We start from the raw sequence: 17,501 nt of genomic DNA on the forward strand, positions 1-17,501 counted from the left end.
GCATGGTGTTTTCAAGTTAGTGTTCCTTCTGGTTTTGAGCATGCGGAGGAGATGAATGAATGAGGTCACCTTTACTCTAAACCCTGAGCTCCACATTTAATGCCCGGGACGGCATTGCAAGGACGGTCCTACACTTTCATTCTTAGGAGCTTGGTAAGCCATGTTGCTTGTTTGCAGATGGGCAGGTGTTGTCTCTGGGTATTGCCACAAGGAACGCTGTGTTTATTCAAATAAACGGCTGTGAATGATAATGAAGTTCACACATTTCTCATGTGACTTATCTATACACAATCATACACACACACACACATCACAAACAGACACATGGGCACATTCTGAATTCTTTGCATTCTATCTTTTTTCTCCTCTCCTCCCCAGTTCTTCCCTTCTCCTTTCACTCTTCTTTCCTTTCCTCTCCTTCCTCTCTTCTCCTCTTCCCCCACTCCTCTTCCACCAACCCCCATGCTCTCTGCAGGGGATCCTAATTACCAGTAGAAATTGAGATCTTATTTTCATAATCTTCTCTGTGTAGGAGAATTGGAAGCCTTATATACATTATCTGAGGAAAAAAAATGTTTACTTAGCCAAAAGGGAGATGAGATTTTTTTATTTTTACACATCCTTTAAAACTACGATTGCCCAGGATCTGGTTGTTAATTTTTCAGAGATCACGCAAAGGCCCCCTGGAACTGTCTGCATTTATGTGGATGACCGGGATTACCTAACTGAGATGTTTTCTGGTACATACCGCCTCCTAACCTGACTTTGTTTTTATGGCATCGCATTTTGTTTCTTCTGTTGCTGTAGCGGGGTGGGTTACCTTCATTTGACACACAGAAGGAGATAAAACACTTTCAATCCAAAAAGTCCATCAGGACTTGCAGACCCCTTATTGCGTCCTCGAGGTGGGGCTGGGGCTTTGAACTCAGTTTTGAACTCTGGGTGCCCAGGCAGGCTTCCTGTGACTCGATGCTTAGAAAGGAGTCGCCACAGCAAACCACGCCACCGCGTCCTTCTGGAACTATCCATCACCGCGTGCTTCCCGTAGGGCCACGGCAGGCGCGAAGGTGACCCCGTGTGCTTTCCCGCCTCCCCCACCCCCTAGGAGTACACGATAGACGTGTTTTTCCGTCAAAGCTGGAAGGACGAGCGGCTCAAGTTCAAGGGACCCATGACCGTCCTCCGCCTCAACAACCTCATGGCCAGTAAGATCTGGACCCCGGACACCTTCTTCCACAACGGGAAGAAGTCCGTGGCGCACAACATGACCATGCCCAACAAGCTGCTGCGGATCACCGAGGACGGGACCCTGCTCTACACCATGAGGTGGGGGGGCGCGGCCGCGCAACACGGGGGGAGAGGGCGTGGCCGCGCGCCACGGGGGGAAGAGGGCGTGGCCATGCACCATAGGGGAGGGCGTGGCCGTGTGCCATGGAGAGGGCGTGGCCGCGCGCCACGGGGGGAAGAGGGCGTGGCCATGCACCATAGGGGAGGGCGTGGCCGTGTGCCATAGGGGAGGGCGTGGCCGTGCGCCATGGAGAGGGCGTGGCCACGTGCCACAGGGGTGGTCGTGGCCATGTGCCACGGTGGAGGGCGTGGCCTCGCGCCATGGGGGAAGAGGGCGTGGTCATGTGCCACGCGGGAGGGGCGTGGCCTGCACCATGGTGAAGAGGGCGTGGCCGTGCACCAGGGCGGGAGGGGCGTGGCCGCGTGCCAGGGGGCGGGAGGGGCGTGGCCGCGTGCCAGGGGGCGGGAGGGGCGTGGCCTGCGCCATGGGTGGGGGGCACTGGGAGGGCCGCGGCGGGGAGGGTGGACCCCAGAGGTCGTGTAAGGAACGCGGGTGTGAGTCGTTCCTTTGCAGTAATCGGGGCGCCATCATGGGTTGTGGACAGCACGCCCGGGACGCGCATTTCCAGGCCGCGGCGGGCGGCGCTCGGCCTCTCGGGGTCGGTGCAGGGCGGGGGGGGGGGGCTGGCGGGAAGCCCAGGCCGCGGGGTCCCCCCCTCCCGGGCCAGCCGCGCCCTTCCCCTCGGGGGGGGGGGCGGCCTCTGGGGCTGGGCCCGCCCTCCCCGCGTGCGTGCGTGGCCGCCGGGGCCCCGGCAGCCGCGGGGGTGAGCGCGTGTTCCTGCGCTAGACTCGAACGGGAAGCTGGGGTCCGGTCACAGCGCCCCCCTTCCCCCTCCCCCCACCCCCCCCCCCCCCCCCGCGCAGGCTGACGGTGCGAGCCGAGTGCCCGATGCACCTGGAGGACTTCCCGATGGACGCGCACGCCTGCCCGCTCAAGTTCGGAAGCTGTGAGTAGACTCGGGGGGCGCCCCGAGACCCCCCCCACCCCCGTCGCCCGTCCAGCCCCTGGGCGGCCCCCCATCCCCCCCCCCGGGCTGCCCTCACCCCGCCTGGAGCTGCTGGGGTTCGGTGTCCAGATGCGCATTTCCAAAAGCAGTGGACCTGTCGCTTTCCACACAGAGCCACGCTGTCCTGTCCAGGGTTTGTCTGGGAAACTATTCTTTATCCACCAGACCAGAAAACATGGATTAAACAGTCTAGATTGGGGGGGGGGGAGTTGTACTTACGGGGAAAAAAAGGATGATGGGCTTGTGGTTCACGCGTCACGGCGCAAGAACGGAGATGGCTGTTTATTTCCCATCATGACGGACAGGGTTTGATCTGAAGAAATTATCTAATGGATGGGCAGGATTGAAAAACAAAAAAAATCCTTGAAAGTAGCCAAGGACAGTCCATCGATGCCTCTTCATAATGGAGTCTGCCTCTTAGGATTCTCGTTAGAACCTTGGAAAGTTCTAGATCCCTGGCATTCCCCGTGGAAGTCGTGGGAATGTTAGTGCTGTGGATGGGTGTGCTGGATACGCCTCCTTCGTGGTAGCTTTGTGCATGTGCTCGGTTGGGGTCTGGTGTCTGTTCCCCCTTGTACATGACTGACACGCGTGTGTGCCCAGAGCCTGAGTGTGTGTCTGTGTGTGTGTGTGTGTGTTCCCCCGCAAGGAGGGGAGCAGGAGGGAGGCCGGCCGGGCCACCTAGCCCAGCTCACCCCTCTCTAGACAGCCCCGTGGCAGCAACTATTTTGGTGAAGGTATGATTCAAAGAGGCGGTGCAGGAAGACAGCAGGCAAAGACAACAGCCAAGGGCCTGTGTGCCTCTATCTATAGATCCCCGTCTAGGCTGTAGGTTAAGAATAAGCCACCTCCAGGCTGTGGGCTACACAGGTATTCGGGGAGGAGCCCTCTGCCTTCACCCTTTAACATGCATTTTACACCATGGCTTTACTCTGTGTCCCTCTAATATTGGTTCCCTTTCCAGGAGGGGAATTCGTGTTACACTTATTCAGAGAACTATTAAATACATTTATATTTTTAAGTGCATAGAATCCAAAATGTAGCTTTGTAGCTAGGAAGATCACATGGAACAGTTTCTCTGATATATTGGTGGAATAATTAGGAATTGGCTATCTATCTTTAAAAATGAGCTAATTTGGGCAATGAGTTACACCTTTTTGCATTAGTTAGGATTCATTTTACTAGTAGGAATAGCTGTAGTTCACGTTTTATAAACATATTTTACATATACTTTATATTTTCATATAAGATGTATATACGTGATGGGAGCACCTTTATAAATGTGATATTTTAAGATGGTCTTTTTCATCACATTATGACTGCTGAAACTCCAGCCATTGCACCTTCTTTTCAAGAAGAGGATGAATAGTTGGTGAAGAAGAAACAAGTACCTTTACCAGAAAGATAAAAGCTTTTGCTAAAATCCTCACCAGCTTCTCCTCCTATCTCATTAATTAAATGTGTGTCACATTGCCAATGTTATTTGAGAAGGAGGTTGGGAGGAAAAATATTTTTATCTGGGTACATTTCTCAACCTGAATAATTTTGGAGATAATTTTAGGAAGACAGAAATGGATTGTGAGTAGAACACAAATAGTGAATCACACAGGAAAACTAGAATTAAAGGAAATCACCCAAGCAGTTCTCCACCTCAGTGCCTTTGTGCATGGTCATAACTCTACCCTCGATGAGTAACTGGTTTACCACCATTCCTACCTAAACATAAATGTCCCCAAGGGCCTTCTTGGGTTATGTCCTAGAAATCTGTCAACAGTTCTATCAACCTCTTTTGCTTGATCCCAAAGCACATTCGCGGGCGGGGAATATGGCCTAGTGGTAAAGTGCTCGCTTCGTATACATGAAGCCCTGGGTTCGATTCCTCAGCACCACATAGATAGAAAAAAGCCAGAAGTGGCGCTGTGGCTCAAGTGGCAGAGTGCTAGCCTTGAGCAAAAAGAAGCCAGGGACAGTGCTCAGGCCCTGAGTCCAAGCCCCAGGACTGGCAACATAAACAAAACAAACCAAAGCACATTTGCTTTAGGCCACTTATCAAAGGACTGTTCGTTTGATTTCCTGGTTACTGTACTTGCTTCCTGATACCTGCCACCTTCATGAGAGCAGGGCCCACCACGCTCCTTGCCTAATGCTGCGGTCAAGGCCGTGGGTTCTCGCGGGAACCACTTAGTGTGCAAAGAAGGGTCACACTCAGAAGAGCCTTTGGTGCTCAGCTGGAGGAGGAGGGGGTAAGGGGGGGTGGAGCCCAGGGACTTGGCCTTGCCACGCGTGGCCACCCAGTCATGGCTCCAGTAGTAGCGCTATTCCACGCAGTTTCCAGAGCAAAGGCCTCGCTAAAATGTCGGAGGAGAGGAGGAGCCGAGGGCCCCCAGCCCCCCAGGACAGCAGTGGGGTCCTCCCTCAGGACCCAGCGCGGTGGCCCACACCCACAAGCCCAGCCAGCCCTTGGGAAGCAGGGAGACGGACAACCCCAGTTCAAGGTCAGCCCAGGGAAAAGAGGAGTGCAACCCTGCACTGAGGACCAAGCTTGTGAGATACACCTGTAATTCCGTCTAGTCAGGAGGCACAGCCAGCGGGAGCTCCAGAGCAAAGCCAGAGCTTCTGTCTGAGAACCCAAGCAAAGAAGAGCTGGTGGCATGATTCAAGGGGGAGAGCATCTGCCTACCTGTCACAGAGTCCTGAGTTCAAGCCCCCGCATGGACTGCCAATAAACAATAAGTAAATAAGAGACTTGGGTGATGGGTTCTGACACTAAAATCCAAGCAGACGTTGGGGTTGGGAAGCTCTTCATAATTGTCTGCTGCTTATCTGACCAGCTACGAGGCATGGTGCCTTGTAGACAAAAGAGTGAATAGAAACGGAGCTGAATTCTGGCAAATACATAGCTTCAGAAATGATTTCGCTCAGCTGCCTCCCGCAGATGGGAACTCGGAGGCCGACAATAGAGAAGCGATGATACCAATTACACCCTGCTGTTCCCACACTCAAGCTACCCTGCCGGTATTGTGCCACCACCGAGTCCTTGCCTAACCCTGGCCCAAATCATCGGATCTTCATCATGTGTCGTGAGGGAAACATAGTTCACAATTTATGACTACTAAGTAGTTTTAGACTAATGAAATCTCCTTGTCGTTAGGGTTAAGACATCCAGCATTACGGTAGCGCAGCTCTGTTACCCCAGTGTTCACGAGGCAGAGATCAAGACGGCTGCAGTGCAAAGTCAGGCAAAAAGCGCGGCAGGGCGGCCCTGTCTTCTGCCTCTACAGGAACCATAACCAAAGGATCGTCATTCAGACGGGAGGCCTCGCGTGAAAAACAGGGAAAGCGCAAAGGACGGGGGTATGGTTTAGGCCTAGGCAAGCAGAAGGCCTTGAATTCGAACCCCAGCGAAACGGAAATAAGAAAACAATGGACATCTCCTAGTCAGTACGTTCCCGCATGGAACATTTCTAGATACTGGAATTTGGGAGAATCAGTATTCGGAGGCCTTCACTTTATGGTGTGTCAACTGCAGATCATCAGCTTTGACCATCAGCGCGCGCTCTGTGCCTGGAAGATTTCTCTAGTAAGAAGCCGGCACCTGCCATGAGCTATAGTAGGGGCGCTGTCGTGGACGATCTGAGGAACTGCAAGCCAAGAGTGCCACCCATCTATGAAGCGAGAAATCAACGCTGCCACGCTCCTCTGCCCTCCACAATAGGGTCTGGGCACGACTGCTAACAGCAATGCATGAAGGTCCATTTGCGGTGACCCAAGAGACCCAGCGGCCTTCATCACAGACAGCATGAGCACCAACGACGCTTTCTTGGCTTATGAGCACAGAGTACACAGTTTCTGCCACAAAAATCCCACAAACAACAGTGGAGTAGCATGAATGACAAATTGTTATCCCAGTCTTCCCTGTAAATAGTGACGTGCCCCTAAACAACTCATCCCCATGTCCATGCTCTGTGCCTCAGTTTACAGTTGGTGAAAGGCGAGGACATTGTGTGACCTTTGAGGTCTTTCCAAGTTGAATACTCAGTCATTCCATGGTGAGTTTCTTCTACGCTGTGTGTCTTAAGAATTCAACTAGAGGGGACGAATATGGCCTAGTGGCAAGAGTGCTTGCCTTGTATACATGAGGCCCTGGGTTCGATTCCCCAGCACCACATATACAGAAAATGGCCAGAAGTGGCGCTGTGGCTCAAGTGGCAGAGTGCTAGCCTTGAGCGGGAAGAAGCCAGGGACAGTGCTCAGGCCCTGAGTTCAAGGCCCAGGACTGGCAAAAAAAAAAAATTCAACTAGAAAAATGTTTTGGCTAAACGTAGGTATTTTGAAGTCAATAATAATATAGTTGTTCTCAAACTAGTATGCTCTGCTCTCCTCTAAGAAACTGTTAAATGATCATGATTTATACTCTTCGCACATGATTTACAAAGCTGAAACATTTCACTCTTTAGGCCAACGAAGACAACAGCAAAAACGTAGAAAAGTCCATAGGAAAAATTCCAAAATGTCCATTTTTCACATCGTTCTTTCTCATGAAATAGTAGATTCTATTCTTCCAAACTTCTTGGGAAAAATCTGTGTTAGTGATATCTGATTATAAATGGATCTATACATGATGTCAGAGCAGATAGGATTCACACGTCAAACCACAGAGCAATGATGACGTTTTTCTCTAACATCAACCCGGAGAAGAGATCTCTTGAAAAACATTCTGTTTCGGAAATGAAATATATTTTTTTCACGCAGTTTCATCTTCAAGTAAAAAAGCAACCATGGTTTTATATTTGAAAGTATTTTAGCTCAGGTAAAAACGTATCTGGACACAACTCCCACCCCTGGTCCCTAGGGATGGGGGACATTTTTACTCATTGAGGGGCCATTCCTCCAAATAAATTCAAATTGCATATTACAGTTACATTGGTATGAACAGTAATATAGTCCAGTTTAGAATGTATTCAGTTTATTTTCTTATTTTAAAAGGATCCTTTGTATCCTGCTCGCACCCAAAACACCATAGAAATAGCTTCTTTTCTCTACTGTAATATTCCTTATGATTTCAATATCCCTTTGCATTTGACCAGGGGAGAGCAAGTGGCATAATTTCCACATATGGGAAGTGCATTCCGTACCTGGGAATGACAACTCTGGGACTTCTCCTCCCTTTGTTCTGTCGCTGTCCCTCTCTGGCCTTCATAGATCAAAGATGTGTAACCAAACCTCTCAGACAGGACATGGCTAGACCGAAAGTGACAGAGTAGATGAAAATGACTGAGGAGAAGAGTTCTACAGTCATCATTACCACCTTCACAAGGAAAAGCACCACTAATACAGAAGGGAACAAACGCAGATTTGTTTTTCAAAGGACCATGCAACAGCATTTCTAGAACTCCTTTTCACAGTGATCATAACTTTGCCCCTGGCTTGACACACTACGGATCCAAGCTACTGACCTTGTTCTTTTAGCTCTCAGGCCTTTTGATCTGAAAAGATTCGCCTCTAACAGGCTTTTTCTTGCAAGAGAAGAAATATTTGTTTGCCTTTTAAAAAGTTATCTGTAAGTATCTGTAAGTATATTTGTACAAAGGAGTTGCTCCTTAATGAAACCGTTAGTGAATACAGTACATCCTGATCAGCGTCACCCCGTCAATATTTTCACACCCCAAGCCTTCCTCTAAGCTCTTTCCCATCAATTCTACCTGGCTGATCTTCTCATGTCGATCATACCTTTGCACAATTATCAGCTCCTGTGAGATCCTTGTCAATTCGGTGTCAATTACCTGACTCGAAATGGTTCCCCCGTCCAGTCCCTGTCCCGTTACCTAGGTGTGTGTGGTTGTATTGCATTCAACACTCTATCCAATCATGTAGTTATTTGCTTCTCTGTTTTTATCCTCCCTCCCCCACTACAATTACATCCTCTAAGACCAGCAACCTTGTTGATTGGCATTACTGTATAACTAGCACAGAACTGGGCCCAGCACGGAGACTGAACAACCCTCTTCTGGGTGAATGAGCAAATGGCTGAAAGAAAGAGACACGAGTGTTTTGGTATCCCCAAGCTGATGACCATGGGTGTTCCTCTCCTAGCCTGCACTCTGAAACCGGGAGATTGAACATAGGAAGCCGATAAATCACACTGACTAATTAGGAGAATCAATGAAGCGAAAATACATTGCTCCTTTCCCACCCTCTCCTTTCAGATGCCTACACGAGAGCAGAAGTGGTCTATGAGTGGACGAGAGAGCCCGCTCGCTCCGTGGTGGTGGCAGAAGATGGGTCCCGCTTGAACCAGTATGACCTTCTGGGACAGACAGTGGACTCTGGGATTGTTCAGTCGAGCACAGGTGAGCACCATGTGTTCACTGTGGACAGGGAGGAGGGAGGAGAGGCCATTCTCTGGTGACATGAGCAGGGGGGGCAGAGAGCTGTACCTGGGCAGTGACCCACACAAACTGCAGACCTGTGGTCCTGGACCTGCCACCTCAGCCCTTTGTGCGTCCCTTTCTTTATGTGCCAAATGAGGAGGGTTTCATGTATTCTGTGTATACACATACTTGAACACTTGGGTTTGAGGTATCGTTTAATTCCTTGCCAGGATTCCTAGCACATGAGACCCTTTCATGAATGTTCTGGTAATCTCTTCCAGATCATCCCCGTTATAGTCATGAATTAATGAATCTTGGTGAGTCTTTAACAGTGATCAGTACAATAGGACATTACAAAGTCTGCTGCTGTACAAATCCATTTATACTTCTAGCCAAGGAGCTCCCGCGGCTAAGGCCATTGGAGATGTAGCCACAGTACTGATCACCCCGGTCAAAGCCGCGGCCGTGTCGCCCTTTCTGACGGTGTCACCGATTGGCTTATGATATCCTCTAGTGGCATTAGATACGATTGGAAATCTGGACCTACCCTGGGTGCCGGTGGCTCACATCTGTAATCCTAACTACTCAGGAGGCTGACATCGGATCACTGTTTGAAGCCTGGCCAGGCAGAAAAGCCCCCATTAGGCTCTTATCTCTAACTAACCAGTCAAAATCTGGACATGGCGCTGTGGCTCAAAGTTGTAGAGCACTAGCCTTGAGCAAAAGAGTTTAGGAGAGTGCCCAGGCCCTGAGTTCAAGCCCAAAGACAGACCAAAAAAAAAAAAAGAAAAGAAAAAGCTGGACCTAATTTTATTTTATTTTATTTTATTGCCAGTCCTGGGCATTGGACTCGGGGCCTGAGCACTGTCCCTGGATTCTTTTTGCTCAAGGCTAGCACTCTGCCACTTGAGCCACAGCGCTACTTCTGGCCGTTTTCTATATATGTGGTGCTGAGGAATCGAACCCAGGGCCTCATGTATATGAGGCAAGCACTCTTGCCACTGGGCCATATTCCCAGCCCCCCTAAATTTTTGAAGTTCCTTCAAACAATGAATTTAACTTTGTAAAGCAACATTTTGTGCTGCCTTAGATCTGATTATAGGACCTGATAATCATAAATAAAAGCTGCAATTTTTGAAAATTATTTAAACTTCCATTTGCCTTAAATATTTTAAAACATATTCAATTAATGAAATGCTTTACAAAAGCCAACAAATTATTTTCACAGGTATGTTACACAATTGGAGTTTATGTCATTTGCTTTGATTTGTCATTTATTACAAAAAACAATTTAGTAGTATTTAAGGATAGTGATATTAATATTATCACAAACATGTTTTAAATATACACCAGCAATTCCAACACATTCAAGTGAGTTTTTTCAGTATCTCTTACTATGACTGTTGAGTAAGTCCTGCTTTGAGAATCCACAGTTATCTTAGAAGTTCAAATACTACTATCTCTTGTTTTCAAAAAATGGGAAACACTGTTGTATTAAAGCTGAGGTAGTAGCCGGCTCAGTAGCGGAGAACTTGCTTGGTATGTGCAAGGCTTTGGGTTTGATCCCTAGCAGAGGAAGAAAAACAAGAAAGGAGGGAGGGAAGGAGGGAGCAAGGAAGGAAGGAATGAAGGGATGGTATAACACGTTGCAGAATGTTCCACAGTAGCTGCTTAAAATGGCATACAGAGCTACTGCTGTGGTCCTGAAAATATCCCCAACGTGGCAAATGTTCAACATCCTTCTTTCTTACAGCATGTTGTATTGTAAAAGATACTAAAATAAGCAGTGTTTACTTCTTAAAAATGGATGCTCTTCTAAGCTGGGTGTGATGACAGGCCCTAGAGAATCAATGGTAGAGAAGGCCCAGACCTTGCTCTTGGGGAATGTGGACTCTCAGAACAGATAGCGCGTAGACTGCAATTATGGAAATGGGTGGTAAGTGCTGTGATTAACACTTCCGCGAGGTCAGAGACCATGTCTGTCTTCAGTATCCCTATTATTTCCTATGGCAGCTGGGACACAGGAGGCCCTGAATAAATAGTTCACGTTAATGAAAAACTGGATATTGCCTAGGTAATTGAAGGAGGCCTGCTTCAGGAGCTGGCTTTGCTCGGGGGCGAATACCCAGAGTATCAGACGCAGAAGGCTCCGGTGCCCTGGTATCAGGATGGAGGTTGGAGGGTGATGTCAAGGAGCCGTGTGAGAAGCCAGAGCAGGAGTGCAGTAGTAGGACAATCAGGAAGGCTGGGAGGAGGAGGAAGGACTTCCCTCAAGTTCCAGTCCTAAGAACCCTGACCACGTCTATGGCCGTCGTCCATGGACTCTTGCTCCCATGTCCGTAAATAAACAAGATGTACTTCACCTTCGTCTCCTAAAGATCCAAACCACCTACCTTCTAAGGTAGGTAGAAAAGATCTCACTGTTTTCTCCAGAAGACTAGAGAAAAATGGAGGAGGCCCACCTACGAAAGAAACCCGTTAGGAAATAGACGTCTGCATTCCCCTAAGCTTCTTCCCCCAGGGAAGGCAACCTGCACAGATGAACGGCTTCCTACGTGCCACCGGTAACACCCCACCAACTCAGAATCACAGTCCCGCGACCCGCATCAGGCCCAACGTGGCTATCACTCCAGGGCCGCCAAGGGGCAAAGATGAGGATCCCAGCATAATATTTGCATTTTTACAAGTTCAGAATGAGCACACTGAAGAGCTATGCCCTTCCCTCACAATCAGCTATCAGAATCAGGGAAAGCAAACGATGATGTGCTCCTATGGGGCAGGCAGAGCAAAACCATCCTGGAAATACAGGAGTGGTAAATTCTCATCAGGTTTCAAAATCAACACAATTCGCAATTGCTCATCCACTTATCAACTTATTCCTTCAGCCATGTGCTCATTTTCTGTGCAAAACACAGTGACTTCACCCAGATAAGAGAGATGGAAAATACCCAGCCCCACCTGCCGGAAGTTCATGGTTGAGTGAGGAAAGGAACTAATATTATTGGCGTTTTTTCTAATCTTCTACCTTCACAAAAAAAGTTCTAGAATTGTAAAATTATCATTACCCTAATCTTATAGACGGAATATTTGTTTGTGCCTCAAGGATGTTTCATCCGTGTTCAAGGTCACAGAACCACAAAGAGAAAAGTAGGATTTGATCCAGGGATATAGGGCTGTAGAGTAAGTAGAGTCGGTGCTTTTCATTACACAGCATACTAGACCATTAGAAAGGTCTTTAAACATGCGTCCTCTCCAAGCCTCTCACCACCAGGGTCCAAGTGCTGGTTATATTCCGTATTTGACTCTGTGAGTTCTGGAAATCTGTTAATTTTTCTCTTCATCTCTTCCCATATATCTAACTCATACACTGTTGTGAGATTCAAGTGAGAAAATGCATGTGTGTTGCTTAGAAATTTCTGGTGTGTAAATACTATGAAATGGCTATCAGATGTTTCTATTAGTGAAGTGGAGAACAAGGATGTTTCTGGAACTAGAGCCCAGCTAAGACCCTGTCCCTTCCAACACATCCTACAATGCTCACTAAGCATGTCTTTAAGGAGAAACTCTGAAAAAGTCACAGTGGTCACGGAAGATTACACATTATGACTTCTGCAGAAAAGTAAAACAAATGAAATTTGGCATTAAGCATAGAAATCGTAACTGTAGCCAGGCTCCAGTAGGTTCATACCTGTAATCCTAGCTACACAGGAGGCTGAGATCTGAGGATCAAGGTTCAAATCCAGCCCAGGCAGAAAAGTCAGTGAGACACTTATCTCCAATTAACAACCAGAAAACAGGAAGTGGCACTGTAGCTCAAAGTGGTAGAACACTAGCCTTGACTTGAAGAGCTCAGGGACAGTGCCCCAGTCCAGAGTTCAAGCCCCACGACTGACAAGACAAAAAAGAAGATAAAAAGAAATCATACCCATATCCAAGAGCTGATGCGACTGTACACACAGTAATGTTTACATACATGCAATGATGACCCTAAGTTCCTCATATTTGCCAAATTAAATCTGATCTATGTTAGTTGAGGAAATAAGATGTACCTCCAGCATGACTTTCATTAATCCTCAGAACAGATGACTAAGAAATTATGGTTCCTCTTTTCTCTGGCTGATAAGATTAAGGTTAACCTTGTAAGGTCAAAGTAATGAGGAAAGTAACTGGCTCCTCTGATCCCAAGGTCTCGGTGACCATCAACATTCATCACAAGAGTCAGAGGCTCTCATTTATAAAGCTCAGTACATGATTTCTACAAAACCAATTAAAAACAGAATGTGAGATCAGAGGGGGGGGAGGGAGAGAGAGAGACAGAGAGAGAGAGAGGAAGAGCATGCCCGAGTGCTCTGTGGTTACTTGGTCAACTCTTTCCTATTTCAAATCAGGAAATACCTCGAGAAAGGTTAAGTGGACTATGTCTGGTCCTGAAATTCTTCCACCCATATCTGAAATATTGTAATACATTACTTCTTAAGAACTTGGAAGAAATATTACAGCATTTCCTGGACTCAGTGTACAGTAACACTTTATTAAATGGCTGAGTGGTTGATTTCCTAAGCTTGTTAGAGTGTATATTTATGTTGTTCTATCTTTCAATTACTAACCTGAATAATATAGGAATCAGATTTTTAAAGATCACTTTCACATTTTTTCCTCAAAGTATTCTGAGAAACACTTCAGCTAAATACTATCATATTAATTGGACAAAATCAGCAAAGCAAAATCAGTTAAGTATTTATCTTCTAGTAATTCATATTTGAGAAAGCAAATATTATAAGCTAGCTGTAAACCAATATTACTGTCAATTTTTACCAAATTACACCCCTTTTCCCCTTCTACTTCTCATTCATTTTATCTTGTAATATATCAGAAATATTGTTACATCTAATTTACCAAGTTCCCTTGGGGCTAGCTGATATGTAAAAGGATATTTGAATAGTAAGTCTCCGAGACTGTTGAATTAGAGGAAAAGCATTTCACATGCTTAGCGCGTAAGCATTTGGTGTCTAGACTCTCGATCCAATTTGGTTGTTGTATTTTTCTTTCATTTTTAAGTTATTACAACTTGATTCAGCTATTGCTGTCCTTTCTTTCCCTTGCTTAAAATTTCAGTGCCAACCCTCCTTAAAATTCACTTAATTTAAGGAGATGTTTGAAAATATTACAAGCCTTCCTATTCTTTCCACAATCAGTAAGAGAAATAAATTGTTTACAAAACAAACATAATGTCAAATAATGGCTTTTTAGATCTCTAAAACATCCTATCCTTTTCAGCCTCTCAGAAAAAAAAAAGTCACATTGCACACAAGAAACGCGAATTAGATATGTGTAGGCACTCATCTTCTTGACATTATAGGAAAGGTGGTTTCTTTTCTTTTCTTTTGCTTTGAGCTGGTGACATTTTGCCGGCCACCCGGAATGAATGGTCCGGAATAATAACGTACTCCCCATGGTGCTGACAGCTAGGAGGGGTTTGTCCTCACAGGAAGAGATTTGAGCTGAGCTTTTGGAAGACTGGTTTTCTGAATTTTGTTTTCAAATTTGGATCACTTCTTTCTCCTTTCTGTGACCTTTAAGGCATCACCGAAAGCAGATAGACAGTGCCGAAAACGAATTAGCGAGCATATGGCTTATCCTTCCAATACAGATAGTCATGCAGTTTGTTTTGCATGACCTTAAGTTTCCATTTTCATCACAGACAGGTATGGAATACAGAGAGCATGTGAGATCATACTGTATCTGAAGAACTGTTTCTCTATTTCAGTTTGGTGGGAGGGACATAAACACATCACTAGAATACAACGTATGAGGCACTATGATAAATATAAACAACAGCTATAAATTAAGTTGAAAGAAATTAGGCGATGCTTGGAAAATAGCAGGTGTTGTCATTAATAATCATTAATGCTGAGAGAACAGGAATGAATGGATGGACGATTTTCTCCTGTAAACAGTCAATCCATTTCTTCTGCCAATACATTTACCAACGTGGAAGAAGAGTGAAGAAAAGAGAGAAATGAAGGGCATTCATTACTTAAGGCTGTACCACGTGAGCAGCCAGCTGCAAGATCGCTGCTTTTCTTTTTTCCCTTTGGTGTTGGTTCTATAGATTTAACTCCGTGCTGTACAGAGCTGCCCTGTTGGTTTGGTCAAGGCTGGTCCTCCAGCCTGGTGACTGCTAGTTAATTAGGAGATAAGAGTTTCTCAGACTTTTCTGCCCTGGCTGGGTTCAAGTGAAGGGCTTCTGATCTCAGTCTTCTGAGTAGCTCGGATTACAGGCATGAGCCACCAGCACCGAGCTACAGAAGTGAGATTTGTAAAGAGGCTCTGTGTATAGGGACCAAGGGTGCTAAGTAGTGGGAGCATACCAACCAGGGGTCTGTATAAAGATGTCACCCACACAGGGAAAGTGAAAAGGGGAAAGAAATGAAAAAAAAACAAACAAAAACAACTTGCAAGGAGAATGAAGCTTTCTAATGCAGAACACATCTACTTCTCTTCTATCCACCCACAGAGAGCTAAGCTTATCTTCTCAGTGAATCAGGACAAGAAGTTCTAAGATTTGTAATTGGAAAAAAAATGTAACATGAAGAAAAATAAAAACCTTCCTGCAATATGGGCTGTGTGTCTACAGCTTCTGGCCTCTAAATAAAGCCGGAGTCGGAAGTAGAGAAAGACCAGTGAGAGTAGTGAGTGGGGCCACCAGGCTGGGGATGGGTAGGATCGAGAGCTTCTTACAGGCCCGGCCATCCATGTAGCTCGGTGGCAGGGCACTCGCCTTGAGTGTGTCCAGCTCTGGGTTCAATCCCCAGTGCAACTTAAGAAACAGTTTGTCAATCTAGGTGGCACTTGGGGAACACTGGATTTCAGTCCACTCATTTTTGGATATCAGGCCATCTAAATTACTCATCCTAGGTTCAAGGAAGTATTAGAACTAAAGCGTACCTTGCCTGACTTCCATAGGAGAGCACCTTCAATGAACACGCGGAACCAGTTTGGCAATGTTCATCCTAGATGGCCTAGTCTTTTGTATTTTTTTATTTTTCGGTGCTGATACTCAAGAGCCTGGGTACTGTCCTTCAGCTTTTTCTCTCAAGGGTAGCACGCAAACCACAGCTGTATGTTTGGCATTTCGGTGGTTAATTGGACATCAAAGTCTCAGTCTTTCCTGCCCAAGCTGGCTTTGAACCAGGATTCTCAGATCTCAGCCTCCTAAGTAGCTAGGATTACAGGCGTGAGCCACCAGTGCCTGGCTCTATTGTATATGTGTGTATGCATCTATATGTATACACACATATATATGCATATATATGCATATGTATATATGCATAAATATAGGCAACCAAACCAAATCTGACACATTATCTTCATAATCCTTGAAACCAATCTGCAAACAGATGATCAGACTTTTCCCTTAGATAGTTCATGTAGCAACGTCAGGAAGTTTGGATATCTGCAAAGACTCTAGAAACTCCATTTCATGCTCACGGTGATTTGAAGGTATATTAAAAGTGCTTCTTTCCCCTCTTGTACAAAAGTTTTTTCTCTCCAGCAAGGGAATGTCACATAGAGAAGGGGCTGTGCTGCTAATGGACAAACCTCAGGCACGATTGGCTTTCCAAGTTCACCGTGTTCAACGTTCCATCTGTTTCCCCCTCCAGGAGAATATGTCGTGATGACAACTCACTTCCACTTGAAGAGGAAGATCGGCTACTTTGTGATTCAGACCTACTTGCCGTGCATCATGACGGTCATCCTCTCCCAAGTCTCCTTCTGGCTCAACAGAGAGTCCGTGCCCGCGAGAACTGTCTTCGGTAAGTGTCATGGAGGCAGCATGCGCGCCAGGGTCGGGGGGACACCGCACACCACGCCTGCCATGTGGCCAGGAGACTGGAGACCGAAGTCACTATGGCGGCAAGGGTCCAAGAACGGCCATTCCTATCACGGTTTGGACAATCATGTTTCTATGCCTAAAATCTACCTACCTGTCTGTGGTGTCTATATGTGTGGGTGTGTATAGTACACACACACACACACACACACGCACACACACACACATATCTCAAGCCGTTTCAGAGTGTGTGAGTGAACTGAGCTGATGACATTTGATTTGATAGTTAGGTATTTTTGCTTTGTTTTGGGGGGAGCAGGTTTAAACGACATTCAAATAGATACATGGGGATACTTACTCTATAGTAGCCTTTGGGAAGACTCTCAGAAGACAGCCACAAACCACATCCCTCCTCATACACAACTCCTTTTTCTACACAAAAACTTTAAAACAAAACAAAGTGCTCATGTTTCTTTACGCGGGGAGAGCTCATTCACGACTGACCCTCTTTACCTGACACATACACCACTGAAGAATCACAGAGACACGTTCTATCCTATTAAGAACTTTTAAGTGACCTAAATAATTCAAGTTATCAGATGAAGAATTATTTAAAGGGCAAATAACCTCTCTCTAATGCAAAATATGACCTCATGGTGTTCTATTTCAGAGCTTGTATTTTTTTTTTACAAAGAAGTATGTCTGGTATCCTATCTCAATTATATGCATCAGACTGATTAAAGTATTTTGCTACAATAGATTTATTGATTCATTCAGCCCATTTTTATTTGAAACTTACTATAATTTACTGCTCTATGCCAGGAGCAAAATGTAATATCAAATAGAATACAGACCACTCTTCTCACTGGGGTAACATTTGGAGCTTGAAATTGGAAAAATCATAAAAAGAACAGAGAACAAGTTACAGTGTGCTTTTATACT

General features: G+C 46.1%; 1 protein-coding gene across 1 annotated transcript in view; it reads left to right on the top strand.

The window, feature by feature from the left end:
• The window catches only part of Gabra1 (gamma-aminobutyric acid type A receptor subunit alpha1), a 47,626-nt gene that overhangs the window by 21,194 nt on the left and 8,931 nt on the right, over positions 1 to 17,501 (top strand). The window contains exons 5-8 of the mRNA XM_048334249.1: positions 1,106 to 1,326; positions 2,212 to 2,294; positions 8,561 to 8,704; positions 16,390 to 16,542. Of these exons, the coding sequence (XP_048190206.1) occupies positions 1,106 to 1,326; positions 2,212 to 2,294; positions 8,561 to 8,704; positions 16,390 to 16,542 (601 nt within the window). The remainder of the gene's footprint in view (positions 1 to 1,105; positions 1,327 to 2,211; positions 2,295 to 8,560; positions 8,705 to 16,389; positions 16,543 to 17,501) is intronic.

Source organism: Perognathus longimembris, chromosome 25, assembly GCF_023159225.1.
Source record: "Perognathus longimembris pacificus isolate PPM17 chromosome 25, ASM2315922v1, whole genome shotgun sequence".
In the NCBI taxonomy this organism is placed as follows: Eukaryota; Metazoa; Chordata; class Mammalia; order Rodentia; family Heteromyidae; genus Perognathus; species Perognathus longimembris.